Source organism: Strongylocentrotus purpuratus, unplaced genomic scaffold (assembly GCF_000002235.5).
Source record: "Strongylocentrotus purpuratus isolate Spur 01 unplaced genomic scaffold, Spur_5.0 spur5_scaffold_6, whole genome shotgun sequence".
Lineage (NCBI taxonomy): Eukaryota > Metazoa > Echinodermata > Echinoidea > Camarodonta > Strongylocentrotidae > Strongylocentrotus > Strongylocentrotus purpuratus.
The window spans coordinates 35,221,287-35,242,700 of NW_022145612.1; the positions used below are offsets into that span (position 1 = coordinate 35,221,287).

Sequence of the window (21,414 nt, forward strand, 5' to 3'; positions counted from 1 at the left end):
CTAAATTGCTATGAAGGTAATTTTAGACCCCAAAATTTGTGAAATTTAGCCAATATGAGCATACCAATTCAGCTCCATTTTCAAAAACGTGGTGACCGTTAATTAATTATTTAATTAAAAATAACAATACATGGGCCTGCTGGTTGTGCGTAATATAAGCAACATGAAAATGCCAACAAAAAACCAACACCGGCATTGGCTGAAATATGATGTAGAAGGCGTTATTTAGTTTTTTACAACGTTTTTTTCAAATTTGTCAAAATATCTAATATTTGTGGTGGTACACAAATATTAGAAATCGTCCAATGGCTTCTATTGGTAAATCAATAATGATAAATCAAAATCGATTTTAGGCGTCTCTGAACCGATTTTGTCATTTAAATATTATGTTCTTTCAAATATGACACTCAGTTTTTCATTATCTCACAAAAAAATTATTTTGTGTAACGCCCTCTGCAACAGAACTCAACTATCCCTTTAAGTGAATAATGTAAAATTACGACTACATACATTATGGAGAAAAAAAATCTAATTTTTAATATTTAGACACATATTCAGACAAAAACTGTGTCGCATAATATTCATATGATCCGTAGTTCTGTTTCACAAGTCACAACTCAAGTGCATATGGTGTACAATGGCCATAATCCAAAATAAGTTTTCTACCTTCTAACAACAGGCCATGACTACATGAGGGTTGCACGCCGCAGTTGACATTGCACAACAGCTATGAGAAGAGTCCTATTTCTTGCTTGGTCCAGATTGAGCGACCCACTAGGAGGATAGTATGTGAGGGGGTCATGGAGGGCGGAGAAAGGGGTTAAGGATGGGTGTTGCTAGCTTCAAAAGACCCCTACACCTGGCATACCAAGACCTGAAAAACCGTTGACCTCTAGTGACAACCTAGAGAGAAAGAAAAGAAGCTGGTGTTGAAAGTAGAAAAATGGATGGACAATAAAAAACTCAGTAATATATATGATTGCCCTAAATTTTGCTAACAACTCCAAAATGATATTAAAAGAATGAGACTGTATCAATTGCAATATACATATATAGATAACATTCACAGAAATATATTTTTGTTAATTTGTTTGTACTATAGAGAATCATGTATTTCTTAGTTTTATAACTTGATTATATATCGTTCTTTAGTTTTTAGGTTTGAAGGGAAATCCAAAATTAAGAGAAACAACTCTAGAAGAAAGCTGAGAAAAAGATCTTTGAAGCAGACTGGTGAATGAACGAAATCGGACATACGAATTACAAAAATACCCCATATGTCTTCTTTTTTTTATATTACTTTTTTAAAGAACCTTAGATAATACACCACATCCATAATACATTTTGGGTAGTGCCTCAAGGAAGATGGCGCTCGGGAGAAAATCTGAAATTATTGATATATTTGTACACGACAAAAGGGAGAGTTTTCAGCAACTACGTCCCAATCCGCTGCCACTGGTTGTCAATTTGAAATTTACATAGCTATAGGGATCTCATATTTCAAACATTCATAACTCTCTTATTATTGGTCTGATTTATTTCAAACTTTCCTCTTTCTGTTTCTATTAATGTTTTGCTTTCATACAAATGAGCTTATTACAAGGGTTGGATTGCCTTCAATCCATTTCTTCATTGTGTGAAGCCTATTGGTGAACTTTATCTGTATCATCATTTAGAGCAACATTGAGATCAACATCCAGATAGAAACTGAAAATATTTATAGTTTGGAAATGATAACCAAAGAGTAAAAAACTTGATATATACACAAAGTTAAAATTTTTCTTTTTTTTAAAAGCTGGTATGACTAGAGGTCCCATGACTGTGTAATCACCTCTGATATTTACACATTTGATGTTGAATATAAAAAAAACCACATGGGCTTGATGCAAAATAATGTGAAGTGATTGCAACTTTCTTGGGGGGAGGGGGGGGGTGGAGATGCCCTTTAATCCTTTAGGAATTACCACTGGGAGTGCCCTCCCTCTTTTTGATGTGTGGCACCTCTGTAACTTTCTCATTGCTATCAACCACTCAGTCATACCATACTGCACAGTTCCAATAATGACATGAAAATTACATGTTTTATTTCCTGGTGGAGTTATACAATTGTAGGATGATTAAAGTAGGCATTTCATACTAAAAGGTCTCCATAGCCAGTAAATCCGGTGGATATGCTCTTTGGACAATATAGAAGAGACACACTACTTCCTTTTTGGGCTGATGATAATCAATTTTCCCAAACTTTTTCTAATTTGAGTGATTTTTCTCAAATACAATCAAACACGTCCATCTACAGCCCTTGCATGGACACTAGACTAAAAAGACAAGTTCTACTCTTGGGAAAACAGCATACCGGTAGGTGGGCAATCTCGACAGGTCCTGCATAATATTTTCTCTGGTGGAAGGGGGAAGGGCAGTAAAAGACAGAGGTCCTCTAGACAAAAGTGGCCATTACAAGTAGACATACTTTTAAAAAATGGCACATAATCATACTATACAATGAAGGGACAAACATGCAATTAATACATAGACTAGGGAAACACAGATTAGGATGTGTGGGAGCATAACATCCTCAATAAATGATATCCACAAGTAAAAAATAAGCACTTAATACAATTTGGTAATTCTTATAATGCATCAAACTACTAGCATTTTACTTCTACGAACCTTCTGCTTTGAACCTCTTATATCTTTCCAGGTATCATAATTTTTAAAATACTTGTTAATATTGTAGAAATACATTTTATTGTTCAAAGTCCTGTGGCATAACTTATTTGTTATACACTTTTGAAATATTTCATGAGATTTTAAATTTCTCCTACGATTTAATATTTTACACTTTTTTCCAAGATACAAGTACATAAAAAAAAACACAAAAGAGAAGAAGTTTTGTATATTTAATGTTTCCCAGGTGGATGATATTTATTCAGCATGCGATAAAAGCAGCTCTGTATACTCGAATGACTCCTACCATCACATGGAATATCATATGACCTATCACATGACTCAAATACCAAACCACATGACCCTCTCTTGGATGCTGTCTTTTTTTCTCTAATCCTAAATCATCACGCTACTCTGCAGGTTATAGAATCAAGAATAATGACCTCCTAATAATCAAACCATGTGATCAAACATGACCTATTCCTAAAATATCTGACAAGTACAGCCTTCTTCATGGTTATGTGTGGCATACAAATTCCATGACTAAAAGTGTTGTACATTCAATGATTAATACAGCTAAAACTAATATTTTACAATAATTTCTGTACAACTCATTGGCAAATTTCATGACATACATTGACTACCGGTAAACACGCGACTTCAATTGTCTAAAAATGCACAACATGATGAATACAAATGGGATAAAATGTGCCTCTTAAAATATCATCTTACACCACATAGAATACATGTTTTCCATTACCAACCATATTCATATGTTATATTTTACAAAAACTATTCAATAAGGAACACAACACACAGATATCCAAACTACAACCCAGTCCAAACAATTTGGCAAACCAGTAACTAATAATGTACAAATTCAACAGTTATGTTAATGGATAGGTTTAATTCTTTCAATATGTGTGTTTCTCTCAAGCTAAAATAATCATTATTTGACAACTGGTTAACAGAAAGCTATATAGGAGAACAATACCTAAATTTAAAACAAAAAAAGTAAAAAATTGCCATTGAAATAATTCTCTTCCAATTTGACTTCATTTCATGATGACAATAAAAAAATTAAAAAATGTGATACAATGATCCTACAACACAGACTTTTCCACTGTTTTCTTATCAATCTACAGGTAGGTTGTAAATGAGTATTTGAGAGACAGAAGCGAGAGACACACAAACAATGAATATATTCAGATACACACAGTTTTACTTTTATTTGGATGTTTCACAGAGAAAATTCATGACACACTTCATGAAATATTTAGCTTTCAAAAGCGGCTTACTTCATTCCAATGAGTTTTTTATTGTTCCGAGTTACGCAAGCTTTCATGAATTATCAAGTCCTAATTCCTGAGGGGTCAGGTGTAACGTTTATGAAATACATCCCTCTTATCGCCATAAGTTATCTGTAAAACCTACAGGGGATTAAGAAAATTTGCTGTCTCTACCCGACACTTTGTCATTGTCTGAATTATTAGGCCATGTTTTCCATATGTACTTGATAGCTTGATTGTGTGTGTGTGTGTGTGTGTGGGTGTGTGCGTGAGTGTGTGTAATTTGGGTTTTTAAAGAGGTGTATCAATCAGATATGATTATCTACGTCTGGGGACCGACCTTTAACGTCATCATCCGTAAGACGTGACTCCGTCTCAAACCTGCGTCCTCTGCTGAATCAGTTTGTATATATAACTTCCATTTTTAGCTGGATTACAGGCGCACGCTCAGTTAGCTAATATTTGATTAGCCTTATCTTAAGGATTATCATTGACAAAATTACTTATACTCTGCTTACCTGACCATTTTTTAATATATAGGGACACATTTTCACAAAATATTATGTAGCCTGACAACCTGACCCTTGGTTAATATAGGAAATGTTTATACAAAAGATTGTGTAACCCAACCTATCACAAAGACGTGATGGAATGAAGTAAGCCTTCAAAAGCAGGGTTTTTCAAAGCAAGAATCGTTTGTTGAATGGCATCACAGCTGGCAAGACTTTAAAAATAATATTTCTAGTACACATTAGCACAAAAACAGAAATGTCAAAAAGGTGGGGTAACAATTTACACTGATATACTTAACACACTCATATTTGACTTTCAAGGATTGAACAACTGCCTGCCAAAAGTCTAATCATGTAACAATTGTTAATAGTTGCTTCCAAAAATTGTTCTTTTCACACATTCATGTACTATCTCACTTTTGCAAGAAAATGTATAAAGTCAGAACTTATTAAATAGATTATACAAAATGAAACAAAATGTGAGGAAGATGAATAGGACTGCATCTCTAATATGCCTCCGCCTATGTATATTCACTGATCAGTTGTGACCTTTAACATCAGACCTCAAGAACCAAAATGGATTTTAATGTAATTTTGGTGTGGATTGTTCAATACTTGATCCCGATTTGGTCGACATTGGGTCATTTTATTGTTGAATTATCACAGGAACAGGATATTTTCTGTTTTTTTGTACACTATCATGACCCTATGATCTTTTACCTTCTATAAAAAGAAATATTTTACATCTTATCTGGCATGTCAAGTGTGTTTTTTTACCAAGATACTAAAAATGTTGTTCTCTTTCGCTGATTCACTTCACTTCTTCTTCTTCTTCTTCCTTTTGAGTACAGACCTCTTTACAGAGTATTATCGTACTATACTGGGGGTGTGCTCGCAAACTTTAAAAACTTTTTTATAAAAACAACTGTGTGTATATGGCATGTGACGAGTGGCAGAGTGATGTAAAATGAATCTTTAGTAATGAATTTGGGATTAGGGCGACGCAAAACTTTTTTTGCTCACAAGGGTGCCATGAATATAAAAAGGTTGACAAACACTGGTCCTAGGCCTATTGAAGGGGCTGGGTGGGAGTTTGAAAGGGAAATTCTCTTCCCAGTGGCATAGCAACAATTAAATATAAAATATTAAATTTACAAATCATTTTCTGCGCGAGATCAGTGTCTCTCTTTCATGAGGCCAGTAGCTGAACTCATGCTATGCCATCATCTCTTCATAATGTTAGAAGATATTGTTAAAACAAATGTCTCCTTCAAGTTCAAAAGATATATTATATGCATTCAAGGGGGTTCCTTATAATCATTAATATTTCTTTTTGTATTTTTTTATCTTGCTGTGGAATTTGCCTGGAGGGCTGCAGCCCCCCCCCCCCCCATATGACTGGACATACAAATATTTCCAATTAACAAACTATTATTTTTAGCGCAGACATGATTATTACATTTAGTATACAAGTATTCTAAAAATGAGTACAAGTGATTAATAAACTACATATAAATTTTGTAAGTTTTAATCCATTTTCCTTCAACTTGAGACAATTCTCCTACTCCAATAAAGACTAACCCTGTAAAGCTCCTCCTTAAAACAGATCCTACTTGGAAATTTTACAAGAATGTGGTCATGAATTGCAATAGCAAAAAAGAGATGTCTTATACAGAAATGTAATGTCATCAACTTAAGTCAACCAGAGCCTAACATACATAATTCTGAAAAATATCACCTATTAAATATTTGTACCCAAAGCTTACATTTTAAAATTTTGAGCAACTTACACAAAGTACTCTAAACCGGGAAAAACTAAGATTGGCAAGCGCGAATTTTTAGAACTCGCAAAAATATAAGCATGACTTCTTATGCATGTTTTGAACGGGCTGAATTGCGTGCAACGCAAATATGTTTTGGGGTCGCTCAGCGCGAAAAATTAATCATGCGATAAATAACAGCTTTAATAGTATATCATTTGCTGTGTTTCAACTTAACAAAGCTCTCTTTCTAATGATCTGTGAAACCCTGAATGGAATACTCAATGCATTTTTGTTCAAAATTAGCACTAATTTTCAGTTCCTAAAAACAATTTTAACAGTCTTAACATTATTATCATAATTAATTACAACATTTAAAACGATTTGAATATGGTAATGAAAAAAAGAGAGATAATTGATTGGTATTTGCTGAAATTCATGTGCCATTTGATAAAAGACCTTTTTTCCCCTTCAGTTTCAATTGATTAAAACAAATCATGAAATATGATAAAGAAGTTTGGCTTTTTATGCATTTCCCCTTGTTTTACTTTTACTTAAATTACTACTCATCTATACACAACCAATATACACCAATAACTGCCCAAAATGAAACTGTAGCTTTATAACAGAGAGAAATGAAGGGATACAGATAAAGAGAAGAAGGTGAGGAGACAAAGCACGAGAGAGAGAGAGAGAGAAAGAGAAAGAGAGAGAGAGAGAGAGAGAAAAGAGAAAGTACGAGAGAGGGATAAAGAAAGAGAGAGAGAGAGTAATAGAGAGAAATACAAAACAATAGTACAGAAAACAAAAAGGACAGAGGATGATACTGAGAAGAGAGAAAATGGGTACAAAGTGATTGTTTAAATCTTGCTGTTAAAAAAACAAACATACATAAGCCGTTTACCTAAAGTACAGCAAATTACACTGGAACAATATACCGGTATCTTACAACAAGCTGCTTTGTCTTGCTTAAGAAAGTCAGCAACAGTCAAAAGCTTAAGGAAGACAATAATAAATCAGACTTTAATTTGTTATCCTGGAACACTGAACACAAAGCAACATAACCTGTATACAAGCATTTTCATTAATAACCTCTCTGTATAGCCTTCTTTAGTCTATGTAGAAAAATGGAAGGTGAATAACTCTTTGTTTCCATGGAACATACTGCAATCTCACAGTACTTACTGTCCATAAAAAAAAATTGTCGTGCAAATAAGTTATGAAGCAAGTACATTTCAAAACAGTGATAATCTCAGTTGGTTTGTTTCTGAAGCAATATCTAAAGTTGAATCTTTAAATTGATGCTCACTAGACTGGGCTTTATAAAAAAATAGAACTTGATATTCAAATAGCTTTGCTCCATAATGTTAACCATTTACATCTGAAACAAACAAATAATTTGATGGAAAAGAATTTCCTGAAAGCACAAAAGATGGCAAATTTGTTGTGATGTTGACTGTAAATTAATTAATCCAATACTCCGAAGAATCACAAATACAAAGTCAAAATTGAATATTTACTGGAAAGTCCTCACTAGGGACCCAAGCATTGAAAAGTGGGTGCATGACCAAGCAGCGCATACTATTCAGTAAATTGGTGGTATCATAGCTAAGGAAGTCATAAGATTGGACCTGATATATCAAAAGAAGGATATCGCCCTAACCCCATTGACTCGGTGGGTTGCTTTGCTGTAATCATCATGGACGGGTATCATTTTAAGGCAGCTAACGTCTTTTCTCTAAATATGAACTTTTTTCTTCTCATTTTGTGAGCAAGGGAGGGGAACACATAAATGTTGATGCTAACAATAGTGATATTTAAGGATGGAGCATTGTGTATTCATTTGAATATATACATAGTAAGTAGATCAATGTATTAATTTGTAGGTAGAATATATCATAAGCCTGTGAGATAAAACTTGATTAACTGATGAGTTGACAGGTTCATAAAATAATAATAATAGATATCTGGGGGTGGTGCAGCTATGAATGCTGTACACAATTACTGGTACATTTTCTAGATTAAGGCTGAAGCTTCTAGCCTGAACATCAACTTTGCCGTTTCTTCAATTATATGAGTGGGCTAATTGAGTCAAATAATGAAAATCATTACCAGTAAGGTAAAATTGTTAATTGGTCATCAATATACACTAAATACACTAAAAGACCACACAAAATTAGGATTCGGAAATCATGCTGCACAAACACAACATGATATGTTCGGGCACTTTGCTGCCTGAATAATGAACTTGAAAAATCCTCAAGGGAGAGGGAGCACAGCCCCCTAGCCCCCTCCACCCCTTCCCTCTGAACATGGCTGCAGCACCTATCCATCAAGCCTTTTAAAGAATCTAATAGGCTTTAGCTGGGACAGTGTTGTCTCTTGCCATGCTATAAACTCTCCATTATTCAAGTGTTATTTAAAGACCGTCAATACTACTGGGCCAGAAGGGATTAGACCACACAGCGAGGTCACTGACAGGTGGCTAACTCATTAACTCAGCTCTCAACTAACATAAGAAAAAGAGGATCATGGGGGACCAACAGGCACCGATTTGGAAAGTTTTCTATAGAGGGAGCAAGTAGCTACAAGTAGGACAGTGGGGCTTGTGACAAGTGACAAGTGACAAGATGCCAAATTCAAATAAGCAGCCATGCTGTGCATACGGATCAAAAATAGGGGCCATCCCCTTTGTCCACCACTGAGTCCCTATCCTCATCATAAGCCAGAGGGGTGTTTCACAAAGACTAAGATCGACTTTAAGTTGGACTTAACTATGGCAGGCCATCCATACCACTGGTTGCTCTCACCGTTTACTGGCATCAGTCTCATAAGGGACGTACAAACCATGGTCACAAATCTACAGAATTTACATTTTTTGATAATTCATTATTGAATAAAAAATATTTTCTAAAGATAATAATAATGAGAGCAAACAGTGGCATGAATGGCCAGCCATAGTTCAGTCCAACTTAAAGATAAAGGTGAGTTCTGGTTAAAAAAAAGAAAATGAATTCTCACATAATCAACAAAACTTACACTGAATGTTCAAGATTACAAATATAAATGTCATTTGCCAAACAATTTTGGTAGAAAATGTATACTGGCCGAGTAGTGAGCATAGAAAGATTAGGAAATCAAGGTTGGTAGCCCCTGACACCATTTGTGTAGTCCCATATACATCTTTCTGTGTATAATGCTTGTTACTTTACCAAGACTGGGCCAAATTTATTATGATTTTGATGACTCCAGAACCTTGCAGTGTACACCAAAACTTACATGTTACATGAACAACTTTTTCTGATCCATTCCACACCTTTTCTGTCACAATGCAATCGGATGACCAGAACTCACCTTTATTTTTAAAGTCGATCATAGTCTTTGTGAACACCCCCTTGACAACAAGTACCTTCAAAATACCTTAATATGCAAGAAAATTCCCCCGTCTTTGATTTAAAAAAAATCAACAACTTCTTACCTTTGTTGTTATGAGTGTATACAGCATGTTTCAAAATAAAATCAATTAAATTTGGACTGGCAGACCCATTTTAGTCAAAAATATGCTCTCTTTTACCCTCATCATTGATGATAATATGGGTTAACATACCTGACTAATATATTTTAAAAATGCCTAAGTATCACGCACAGGTGCCTGAATCAATCAAGAGTGATTTTTTCTACATCTAAAACTGCCATTTTAATAGTTCTATCAGACAGAGCAGTCAGTCTGTGGATTTAATTAAGTACTTCACAAACCAGGTGTGGACGAAGTGTTTAATTCAAAGAGCTATTTAAGAAATTCACCCAAGGATTATGGTCTATGAGGAGGCGCGATAGCTCAGTTGGTAGAGCAGTGATCTTGTAATCCGGTGACCCGGGTTCGAAACCAAGACAATGCACTAATGCCCTTTGGTAAGGCATTATTTCTCATTACCAGGTCTCTTAAGCCTTCAGTCCTCTGGTTGCTCACTAGCATGCATTTATGCTTTCTTAGCAGTCAGGTAAAATTACCACCACTGCCACTAATACTATTTTTCATACAATACAATAATGCCTTTTCTCTCCAAATAACAAGTGAGGTTGGCAGAAGACATTTTAGTCTGGTGGGATGACACCTAAATACGTTCAATCTGAATGTTCATATGAAGAAGATTCTGAGAGATACAAAAAAAACAGTTGGCAAGAATTCAGAGGTAGGTCACTTTTTTAAAGTTTAAACATAAAAAAGACAAATTGTGCGTGGTATTATTTGTACTTGTATGCCTTTCTACTATGTATACTTTTGAATGAAATTCTAGAGGACTTCTTGTAAACCCAGTGCTGAATGATAACCCCCACTCCTTTACCTCATTCTAATATCTGTATGAAAGGATATTCATTTCAAACATTCATATGTATAATCCATATCCAAATAATCCAAAGTCTGTTCATTACAATGGACTTGAATCAGCTCCAGTGATCCTCTTGACAGGAAAGTCCACCCTGATATTTAGTTGGTTTTAATAAAAGCAGAAAAATGAGAGAAACAAACTAGTGAAAGTTTGAGCAATATCCAATCAAAATTAGGAAAGTTATGAATTTTTGAAGTTGTCATTAGTGAAACACAAATTGACAACATTGTTACGTACAATGCGAGCTTCACTCCAATTTGCTCTGTACAGTTCACCATTAACTTCGCAGAATTTTTGTACAACCCCATGCTTTTGTTCCTCTAATCTCCAAGTCTAGTGCATCTTTTGACACCAAAGTTATAAAATTAGACAATGGGTTTAGCGCCCAGCATTTCAAAAGGTTCTGGCTGCGTGGCTCAACGTTGCAATTTTCCTATACTTAAGGGGAAGTCCACTTGAAATTGTGATCAATCAAACACAAATTGGCAACTCTGTGACGAATCTTGCAAACTCCCCTCTCATTTGCACTGTACTAAAAAACTTCAAAGTATTTTCAATCCCTATATTCACCCTAACAAGTTTAAAGTCTACTCCATCATCAATTACTAAGAAAATGTATGCAATTTTCTGAACAGAGCAAACTGTAGAGGAGCTCGCAAGATACACCACAGTGTTGTCAATTTGTGTTACACTGATGACAACTTCAAAAATTCAAAACTTTCTTATTTTTAATAGGATATTGCAAAGAAACTTCACTAATTTGTTACTCTAATTTTTTTGCTTTTATTAAAATCAAGATAATATCAGGGTGGACTTCCCCTTTAATATACACAAAAGCCTGATCATATATAATATGAATAATTAATTAGGTGATTATTCGAAATTGCTTCAAGTCAAGAAAATTTAATTTCTATTTTGAGTTCATTTTAAATTTCTCTACATATGTGCCACAAAAAATATTTGTAGCTCCATGGCCAAGATTTGGAAGGGGGGGGGGGGTCCCTTCCCAGTTGTGAGATGACCTAACTATCCCGGCCTTTTTAGGGTTAATGAAGAGGCTATAAACAACATATTACACATTTGTGCGCAACAACTTTGGTCTATCAGTTCATTGAGTCAAGGAGAAAATTAAAAAACAATGCTCCTGATCCAAAATATCCTATAGTCCTACATGTACGTAATCTACCTATATTTGTCAAAGTTCCTAAAAGAGGCTTTTATAAAAAACAATTCCCTGTATGCCCTTTAAACTACCTGGTGCTATATAAAAGCTAAATATTATTACTATTATTATTAATAATTGATGCGTCTGAAGCATATTCAAGCAAATAGAATCCTGAATACAAAGCTTTCATGAAAGTTTCAATTTTCAACCATTACCATAGGGGCATAAAAAAGGGCACATGAAATTAGAATACATATGTAATCATTATTCTCGATTTGAATGTCATGGATTCATACAAACTCTCATACTCTAATACAGCAAACAGTAACAAGCATTAAAAAGAATGATATATATCATGTTATAATCTAATTCTAGCAAATTCAAATCTTATCTTCAAATATTTCAATTGACAAACTTCAAATATTATACCTATGTCATATTTCTGAAATAAATTCCTACAATTTACAATGAATACAACTAGCATGTAGTGCAATAGTGAATATTGTTTTTACACCCTTCATATTGTCTGTTTGGAGCCAGGAAAGGGCATTAACCCCTTTGTTGTATTACAAAATTGGTGCACTTCTGGCTCTAAACGGATGATGCGTTTAGTGGCATTGCAGTAAATTAAAAATCCATCTTACATGGTTTTTATTGTTCATTCTACATTGAACAGGCCACAGGTATTAAAAAAAGAAGACAAAGAAATGACGTTTCTTTTAAAGCTTATCTGCACCAGTTTGGCCAGGAGGCATTATACCCGAGTGGTCACTGACAGGTGGTTATCTCATCAAATCAGCTCTCAATTAACATAAGAAAAAGGGGACCATGGGGGACCAATGGGTATCGCTTAGGCATTGTTGGTTACAAGTAGTGCAGTCTAAGAGGGGTGAATCATTAAACTACTCAGTCTGGATGGTCATGAAAACTTTGGAGTAAGTTTTAATAAGGCAAGAAAGAGAACACATACTTTCTCCATCAAAAAAGTATTTTACCATATAGAAAAAGGATTGGATAAAAACAAATATGGAGAGATGGAGTACAGCCTCTTATGGATATATACGAACAAAGTAAAATAAATAACAGCTCAAGATTTCTACCTTCAAATAATAAAGTGTGTTAAGTATTGAACCAATGCTTAAAAAAAAGCAATAGAAAAAATTGCTTCCATGCTGTCCGAACTCTAGTGTAAATTATATCATTATAACTCTAGTATTACAGTAGGCTTGCGGGTGTACCATGTGAAAGAGAGGGGATTGAGGAGTCCTGAAAAGGACTCTCGGTAATCTTAAGCTCACGCACGTCAGCTATTCTCCACTCCTGACGACAAATAGTCAACCTGTTCGAAATGTCGAGCCACTCCCGCCACTCATCCTCTCCAAGCGATAGTTCTCCTTAGAACTATAAGCTAAGAAAGATAACCAACAGTCTTTTTCAAGACTACACAAAAAGTCCTTTTCAGGACTACACACCCCCAAGAAAGATTACCGAGAGTCCTTTTCAGGACTCCTCAATCCTCTCTCTCTCTCTCTCTCTCTCTCTCTCACATGGTGCACCCGCAAGCCTACTGTATATCTACATCACCATGCAAGCCGACACTTACAAGAAGCATCTAACTCTAGTTTTGTTTCTAATTACCTGGAATATTGATTAATACATGTACTTACAAATATTTAGAAGGTTAGTTTTCATAAATTTAGTGAAAACGTTATGTCTCATAGGATGAAATTGAAGAATACAGATCACAGATGTACGGTAGCCATTTCATCTTTTCAGTGCAATCAAGTTTTCTAACACACATCAAGACATGATTTATGAGACAAATTATCAAAACTTTACAATTCCTAAGCCCATTCTAAATTTCAAGAAAAAAAGTCAGGCTTTTCTTTGTCAAAATGATTTGATTCAATATTGGTAAAAGTTAAAAAGAAAATAAATAGAAAACTTGTTGCTCATTATTATTCTCCAGCCATGAAAATTGGAAATCGAAGTTTTCACCTTGCATTAACATGAATAAATAGAATTAAAACTAGTCTATTTCATATTAGAATTTTACACATTCAAACGATCCACTGAATTACCCAATTAAGATTCTCCACTATTGGAGAACACTTTCTGAATACTGGTAATGGCATCATGTAAGCTCTACCTCCCGTTAGCACAAATGCTGTATGCATGTACATAATGAATGCTTTCCCCTTTTCAGGTAAAAGACTCGATGTACAATTTGCCACAGAGAGATCGCCTGTAGAAACTCAGTAAGGGGTGAATTTCTTGGAAGAGTTGGCCGCAGATGCACGCATCTTGGTGGCATAGGTGGACTTAACCAGCTGGCCTGCTGCCTCTAGGTTGAGCATGGGCACCGTCTTTAGAAGGTTGTTGAGAGGGATGGTGAGATGGGTGGGTGCCGTAGTGGTTACCGTGCCGACTGCTGTGCCATTGTTGTTGATGGTGGAAGGAAGGAGGGTGAGGGGGTTAGCGGACAGGGTGGCAGAGGTCAGAGGTGAGGATACGAGAGACGGAGACGTTTTGGAGGACGAGGATGAGGTCACACCGGTAGCAAAGGTCGATGGGTCGAAGGTCAGCCCCTTTGCTAGCTCGAGGCTGTGAGGGCAAGGCAATGGGAGAAAAACGTAACAAGATGAGGGAGGAAGAGATGAGGGGAAAGCAGCCTTCGGGATGGGCGGGAATCAGGAAAACGGAAGGACTAACGGAAAGAAACCACTTGTGGAGGAACAATGACAATGTTTCAAGTGGTAATAAAGACATTAACTTCATATATGTGTGTGTGTGCTGGGAGTATGTGAGTAGCGCTGGAAAGAAGGAAGAATATTTTTTGACATATGAAGAACATAAAAGTCTCATTTCAACAATCTTTTGGGTACAACAGAGAGTGATATATATATATATATATATATATATATATATAGAGAAGAGAGAGAGAGAGAGAGAGAGAGAAGGGTGGGAGGATAGACAGTAACAATGTGAATGATAATAAGATGGCAGTATTGAAGAAATGGTGGAGAAAACATGTTTGAATGGTGGGAAAACATGGCCAAGTGGAACACACATACAAATATCTATGCAAGCAACTCTGAATGGGACAACCAGTTACTAAATTCAAAACACGGTGATGCAAGGATTGGTGTTACTATGCCAATCATCCAGAATCTCCCATATTTTACAGAATCTCTTCAGAGAAAGAATTATAACACATACGTCAATAGATCTATGAATAAATCACAATTTCTAGCATGCAAACATAAGAAAAAACTTATCGACAAACCTTGTGCAAAACTTGAACACAGGGGTGCAAGGTACTTTAAGCATGAACAGTGATGAAGAGATTTTAGATCAAAAGTTCTTCAGCATTACTTGGGCAAAACCAATGTTTGAATTTTTCTGATAATATATGAACCCACAAACATGATTAACAACTTACTATGGATAGAATATATCTTGATAAAATACTGTAAAATTGGTGCTACTTTTGTGCATCAAGCATTCTCTTACTCTTGACATCCAACCATCAGAATGAACAACTAAAATCAAAATGTATTAATCTGTAGTTTTCTTGCAATTGCAACAACAAAACAACAAAAAAGAAAAGAAATAACAACAATAAAAAATATGGAAAAAAGACAGATGTACAGATTGGTCCTTCAAAGATAAACACCAGGTAATGTAACATTACATTGAGAAAATTCTTTAAGATTGATTACAAGGCTGCTGGACTGCCTCTAATAAAAGTATACCTTGCACCCCAGCGCCAACTGCTTCTACACCCTGCACCCTGTCACAATTATCACAACTCACCTGGTATTTATGAGACACTGAGCAACTGCAACAGACTCTGGTGACCCAGTGATTGTTACTGATCTGTCTGTACTACCCTCTTGTGAGTTTGCAATCTTGATGTTGGCTCCTGACATTTGCCTATGAACCAAGGTGAATAGGCAAGTAAAAAAATATCAAGTTATAATAATGCAACTTGATTCTTAGTCATAATGTTCATACAATTTCATGGTGAAATTAAACCCTCAAGTTATGAGTCGTTATTTATGAGCTTTCGCAATCATCAGAATTATAACAGATTGACAAAAGCTTGCTGAAAATCACAAATTCAAAAAATAATGACATAAAATAGTCTTCTTCAAACGGAGGCAAGTTATCCTGGGGTAAAGGTCATGTTAAGAGCTAGTCTGAGTAAATATGGTGAGGTAGGTGTCAAGGTCAGAGAAGTGACTGTCTGATCGTGTTAGCTACACCTACCTGTACCCTGACCTATTTACTCCCAGAATACATGACTAGAGGGTAGCGTAAGTTGACCGTGTGGATGCTCTCAACTTACAAACGGGAGTACATGTAACTGTGACCTTTCAAGAGCCATCTATACACAGAGTTTGGCCAACTTGCTTTCACTGGGTCACAACATGGCGTATATTCGTTTGTTTTGTGCTTGCTCAACAAAGCAGTAGTCGCCATATTGTGTCCAACTCGAACCGGATGGCCAAACTCTGTGTATAGTTGGCTCTGCTGCCTCAGCATAAGTTACGCTGGTCAGTGGAAGGTCATGTTAACTTACTCGTGGCAAGTTGGTCCAAGTAAGAGCATGTGGACAACTATTGATGTAAGTGAAATATACAAGAGGTATTTACTGCTACAGGGATTAACTTACGCCGACTAGCAAATTCCCATCTGAACAAGACTAATGAAAAGGTAAAGGAAAGTGAAACCTTAAGAAAATTAGCTGATAATCTTATTCAACATTGTCAGTCAGTAAAAAAAAATATTAAAAATAACCCTATTTGATTACTAATAGCAAGGAAACAAAATCTCTCAAATGTTTCAATTTTCCCATGAGACTCGCCATCTTTATTGAAATGGTGATGTCAGAATAGTACATATCCACTGACATATGGTGTGGCATAATGACTGATCAAATAGAGTAATTGATGCAAATTGACAGCCACCTTTACCCCTGTATCTCAAACAGGTGATTTTGGTGAGTAGAGGTACATGTACGTCTTTGTCACTCTTTTGAATAATGGCAGAGCTTTGTCTGACACAGCAACAAGTTATGCATGCCAAATGCTGCTTAACAAAAGAAACTGTTTCAAAAATCTTGTCACAGCATGTGATGAAAGAATGAATATTCATTCATCTGAATGCATTACCAAAATGGTTTGCTATAAGGAAACTGTTTTGTCATGGCTGCATTTGACGTGTGATTATCATACATTGTAGCTGAAATACAAGTAAGTGGGTATCTCATATGTTTTACTATGCTGACATCACTATTTTAATCAAAATGGCGACTCCCGTGGGAGAATGGCTAGCAAGCAAAAGGAAGACTGAGATATTGTTTTCCCTGCTAGATAATCAAATACAACTAATTTTGAGAGATTTCTGTCTGACTGATAATTTTGAATTGGATTATCAGCTAATGATTGCTGAGTTACATTTTTTTTTAAACATGGGACTGCACATCAAAATTTGGTCTACAGTTGAAAAACTATTTTTTTGTTTGGTTCTGGTCTGTTTCTGGTCAGTTTCTGGTCCATTTTAAGGCCTTTTTTCTTACTCTGTATCTCCACTATCCTACTTCAAGATATACCCTTTCCAGCCAAATAATAACTATACCTTATCAAAGACCAACATTGCAAAAAATTGCTCTGTAAAATCGCACATTTCAAGAAAAAATGCTAAATAACATCAACTTGCTAGCTTTTTACTAAAGTCTATGAAACTTGGTACACATGTGTATATCTATAAATGACAACTGTCTGCCTAGTGTGATAGAATTTGATGACTTCATCACAAAGTTATTGCCCCAAAAACTGAATTTTCCACGCGTAATATTAAAATGCATGACAAAATTGTTGTTCATTGCGCGTGGATGACAATGGTGTCAAACTTGACCACAATGAAATACTGTTTAGAAAGATACCAAATGAGGTATATGTTCACGCAGAAAATTTTGAGTAAATTGCAATGGAAGAAAGGTAAAAATAAAGATTCCATTTGTTTTCGACCTAATCTTACTGATGGTTGTCTAAAGGCAATACAAATTTGGGTGAGAGTGCGTGTCCTGGCATGTTCTTCGTCTTGCCATATCCTATATATGTTTTACATGCAGTGTTTGTGATCACTTTCTGGGTCCCTTTCTCTATCCTGATTCCTTTAAAACTGTGTAGGCGTAGCCTTTACAGCACCCCCTCGTGGTCACTGATCTCCTTATTCCCGAAATCAACCATGAGATCAACCATGGATCCATTTTTAGCCATTTATTTCTACCAATCTATCTCCACCATCTTAGATGCTACAGACTTCTTACAAATTTCTATAGAGATCTTCAACCTGTATCAAGATCGGTGACGGCAAAAACATAAGTCATTAGATGCATATTCTTTTAACACGATTGTTATTATTGATTGATAATTATCATTATTATTACTGGTCTCCATTACCCTATCATCCTGGCAATTATATCATGTGTGTAACTCACTCCAAGGGCTCCAGTGAGTTTAAATCACTAAGTAATTTTCCATTACCATAGAACGAACAATGGTAAGTGAACCGTTACCACAAAAAACTTCTTAGAAAATGCCTCAGAAGTGTTCCCTATTGATCACATGTTAAAGAATGTGCCATGGCTTCGTAGTTTAAACACTGATATGAAGCTGCATTTTCCACTTTCATCCGAAACAAAGGCTAACTGTACATTACTTTTAGGTCCAATATAGATCTGCAATGATGTCTTCATTTTATGAAAATGTAAAATATAAAACCTCTGCTTCACAAGCAGGCTTTCAAGTTCTTTCTCTCGAAAGAAATGTCTTCAATTCCACCAGACTTGATGTTGCATGATCCCATTCAAATACTGTTTTATTATCAAATGGCTATGGTTCATACAAACGTGTTGTGTGTTAATTTAAATCTTTGGTGTGAGATTAACGCCTTGCTGGAATGCTCCCCAAGGAGTGGAGATTTTGCACACAGTGTGTGTGGGCAAGTATTTAATCCAATGACCGGGGTAATAGTATATCTGTAAAGCACTTAGAGACATTGTATTAAACACTATATAAAAGCAGAATATCATTTTTATTAATTACATTAATAGGGCGCTTAAAACAGGGTTTCTGAGCACACAGGTGGCATTGTCTAACTCGGTATAATTATTCAACATGTTCAATAGCTTATAAGCAACAAAATAAAATAAAATATTACTAATACAATCTTACCTGATCTCTTGAATCTTGGTTCCTCCTCTTCCAATGACACATCCAATGAGCTATATTTCCAAGAGCAAGAAAGAGGGTATAGTAACATAAATATTGAAATGGACATTAATTTTAGTTTCTACCATTACACATAATATAGCATGTACTCATTTTTGTGCGAGCAGCCCATACTAATCAGGCACCAATCAGGCATTCCAAACATTCAGAATCACGAGTACAGGGGAAGAGATCTACAAAGCTCTGACCCGAAGTGAATAACAAGTTTAATCCTGATGAACTGTTCATCCGTAACTGCACAACGCCAAATTCAAGAGTAACCCACTAGCAGACACCGAGGGGCAAATAAGTTTTGTATAACTTTATGCCTACTTCCAAGGTATGATATCCAAGGTATGATGAATAACCAGAAAAGTATATCTGGCTTACAACAGGTCAGGGGATTGTTTCATGAAACTATATTAAGTACAAGATCAACGACATCCTACGGGCAAACCCATCCAAGACTCAGGTGTGTGTCTTCCACTTGAAGAAAAGGGAGGCAAAGAGAGAACTGAAGCTAGACTGGAACAACGTGCAGCTCAACCACTGCGAGCATCCAGTGCACCTAGGTGTAAAACTCGATTGCACTTCAATTCAATTCAATTTAGTATTTATTGTCCATTTCTGGATATTTGACTTTTACTGGTGTAACATATACAGATTAACATTTACTAATAAATTTACAAAAATGTAGACATTAACAGTAAATAAACAAGGTTTGACATATGATTAAGCAAAAATTAACAGAGGATCGAATGTTGTTTTATAAACACTAATTCAGAACAATAATTAACATATTAATTGAAGCAGAGCAAGAGGTGTCAGGTGATCAAACAAATTAACAGGTGAGATAAATATAAATATACTGAGAAGGGTTGGTATCCATACATATATTTGCGTCTTAAACCAATTTGGGAATTATTAATTAGATTAAATATAATATTAAAGCATACCTGCCAAAATTTAAAATGAGAATTAAGAATTTTTAGCACGGTATGTCTTCGAAAATAAGAAATCTGTACCCTTAACAGGCGTTTGCATATGCAGCGGCAGTGTAACTAGCAATACGCGGTAAATCTGTGCAAAAAGCGAATACAAATTTGCTGCTCAATCATGCAGCCCTTCAACGCACGCAATATGTGAACTCTCACATCGCGACATGATAAAACAAGCTTAATTTGGCTTAAGCAACACAAATTTGTTTTTTTGAAAATCCGGAATATTTTGGATTTTGGGGTCCTAAAAATCCAGAAAAACAAAATATTCCGGATTATTCGGAAGGGTTGGCAGGTATTTTAAAGTACAACACTGGGTCTTCGAGACATTCCGTTGTACATATGGATGGAGTTTGGTATGAATGATTGCCGAGTTCTCACTCGTGCAGACCTGGGCACACACAAACGAAAGCCTGACCTATTGTAATTTTAATTAGTGTGAAGCGGGTGGGTGGGGTCGTTCATGATTCGTTTAACTTTAGCAACTACACTTTCTTCATACAGTGTGGATACTGCATGTAGGCTACTGCCAATTATCCGTTGTGCTACTCTCCTCGTACTGTCTAACTTCTTCTTATCTTTTTGAGTTGCATTCCCAAAATAGCATATTATGTTGTATGTAGCTACACTCTCTATCAATGGTCTGTAGAATAGAGTCAGAATTCTTTTGTCTTCATGCATCTTTCTCATCATTCTCAAGAAGTACATTTTCTGATTGCACTTTTTTCTAAGCAAGGTAACATTCGATGACCAGTCGAGTGAATCAGATACCGTTGTTCCCAAGTACTTATAACTGTCAACTCTTTCCACAGCAGACCCCTAAATAATCGTTTCAATAGAGAAATTTTCTACATCAAATCGGCAATAGAAGTCATTGAGTTCATGAACAAATTCACTATCTTGATCAACTACACAGATTTAGATTTATCTTTATTGTAACCAGTCATATCCTGCATTGTTTTCCATGCCATCCTTTAAGAAGCACATTGAGAAGACAATAGGCAAAGTAGAATCTCAAAATGCCATCATAGGAAAGCTAGCAACTGCACACTATGGCACTGACCCCAAAACTGTACAAACTGCAGCTGTTGCCCTCTGCATATCATCCGCAGAATATGCTTGCCCAGTTTGGAGCAGATCAGCCCATGTGAAGAAGCTTGACACCACACTCAATAACTCTTATTGAAAGATAACAGGCTGCCTGAAACCAACAAAAGTTGAGGAGTTATATAACCTCGCTGGCATCGGATCTCCTAACCAATGACGCACTAACACCTGCTTAAAGGAACGGATGAAGCAGGTGGCAGATGACAGCCCCATGTTATACGGCTACTTACAACCCCACAAACGCCTTG

The 21,414-nt window shown here is 35.8% G+C and overlaps 1 protein-coding gene across 5 annotated transcripts in view; it reads right to left on the reverse strand.

Moving 5' to 3' along the window:
- Window positions 1–434: 434 nt before the first annotated feature.
- LOC588140 (poly(rC)-binding protein 3) overlaps window positions 435–21,414 on the reverse strand; it is a 144,373-nt gene continuing 123,393 nt past the window's right edge. For 2 of the 5 annotated variants that reach the window (XM_030973095.1, XM_030973094.1), the window contains exons 9-11: window positions 19,026–19,075; window positions 15,598–15,717; window positions 13,288–14,385 (exon numbers count right to left, since the gene is read on the reverse strand). In XM_030973095.1, coding sequence (XP_030828955.1) covers window positions 14,037–14,385; window positions 15,598–15,717; window positions 19,026–19,075 — 519 coding nt within the window. In that variant the 3' untranslated portion in view covers window positions 13,288–14,036. Of the gene's footprint in view, window positions 904–13,287; window positions 14,386–15,597; window positions 15,718–19,025; window positions 19,076–21,414 lie in introns of those variants that run through there. The other 3 variants (XM_030973096.1, XM_030973097.1, XM_030973098.1) reach the window with 2 other exon arrangements.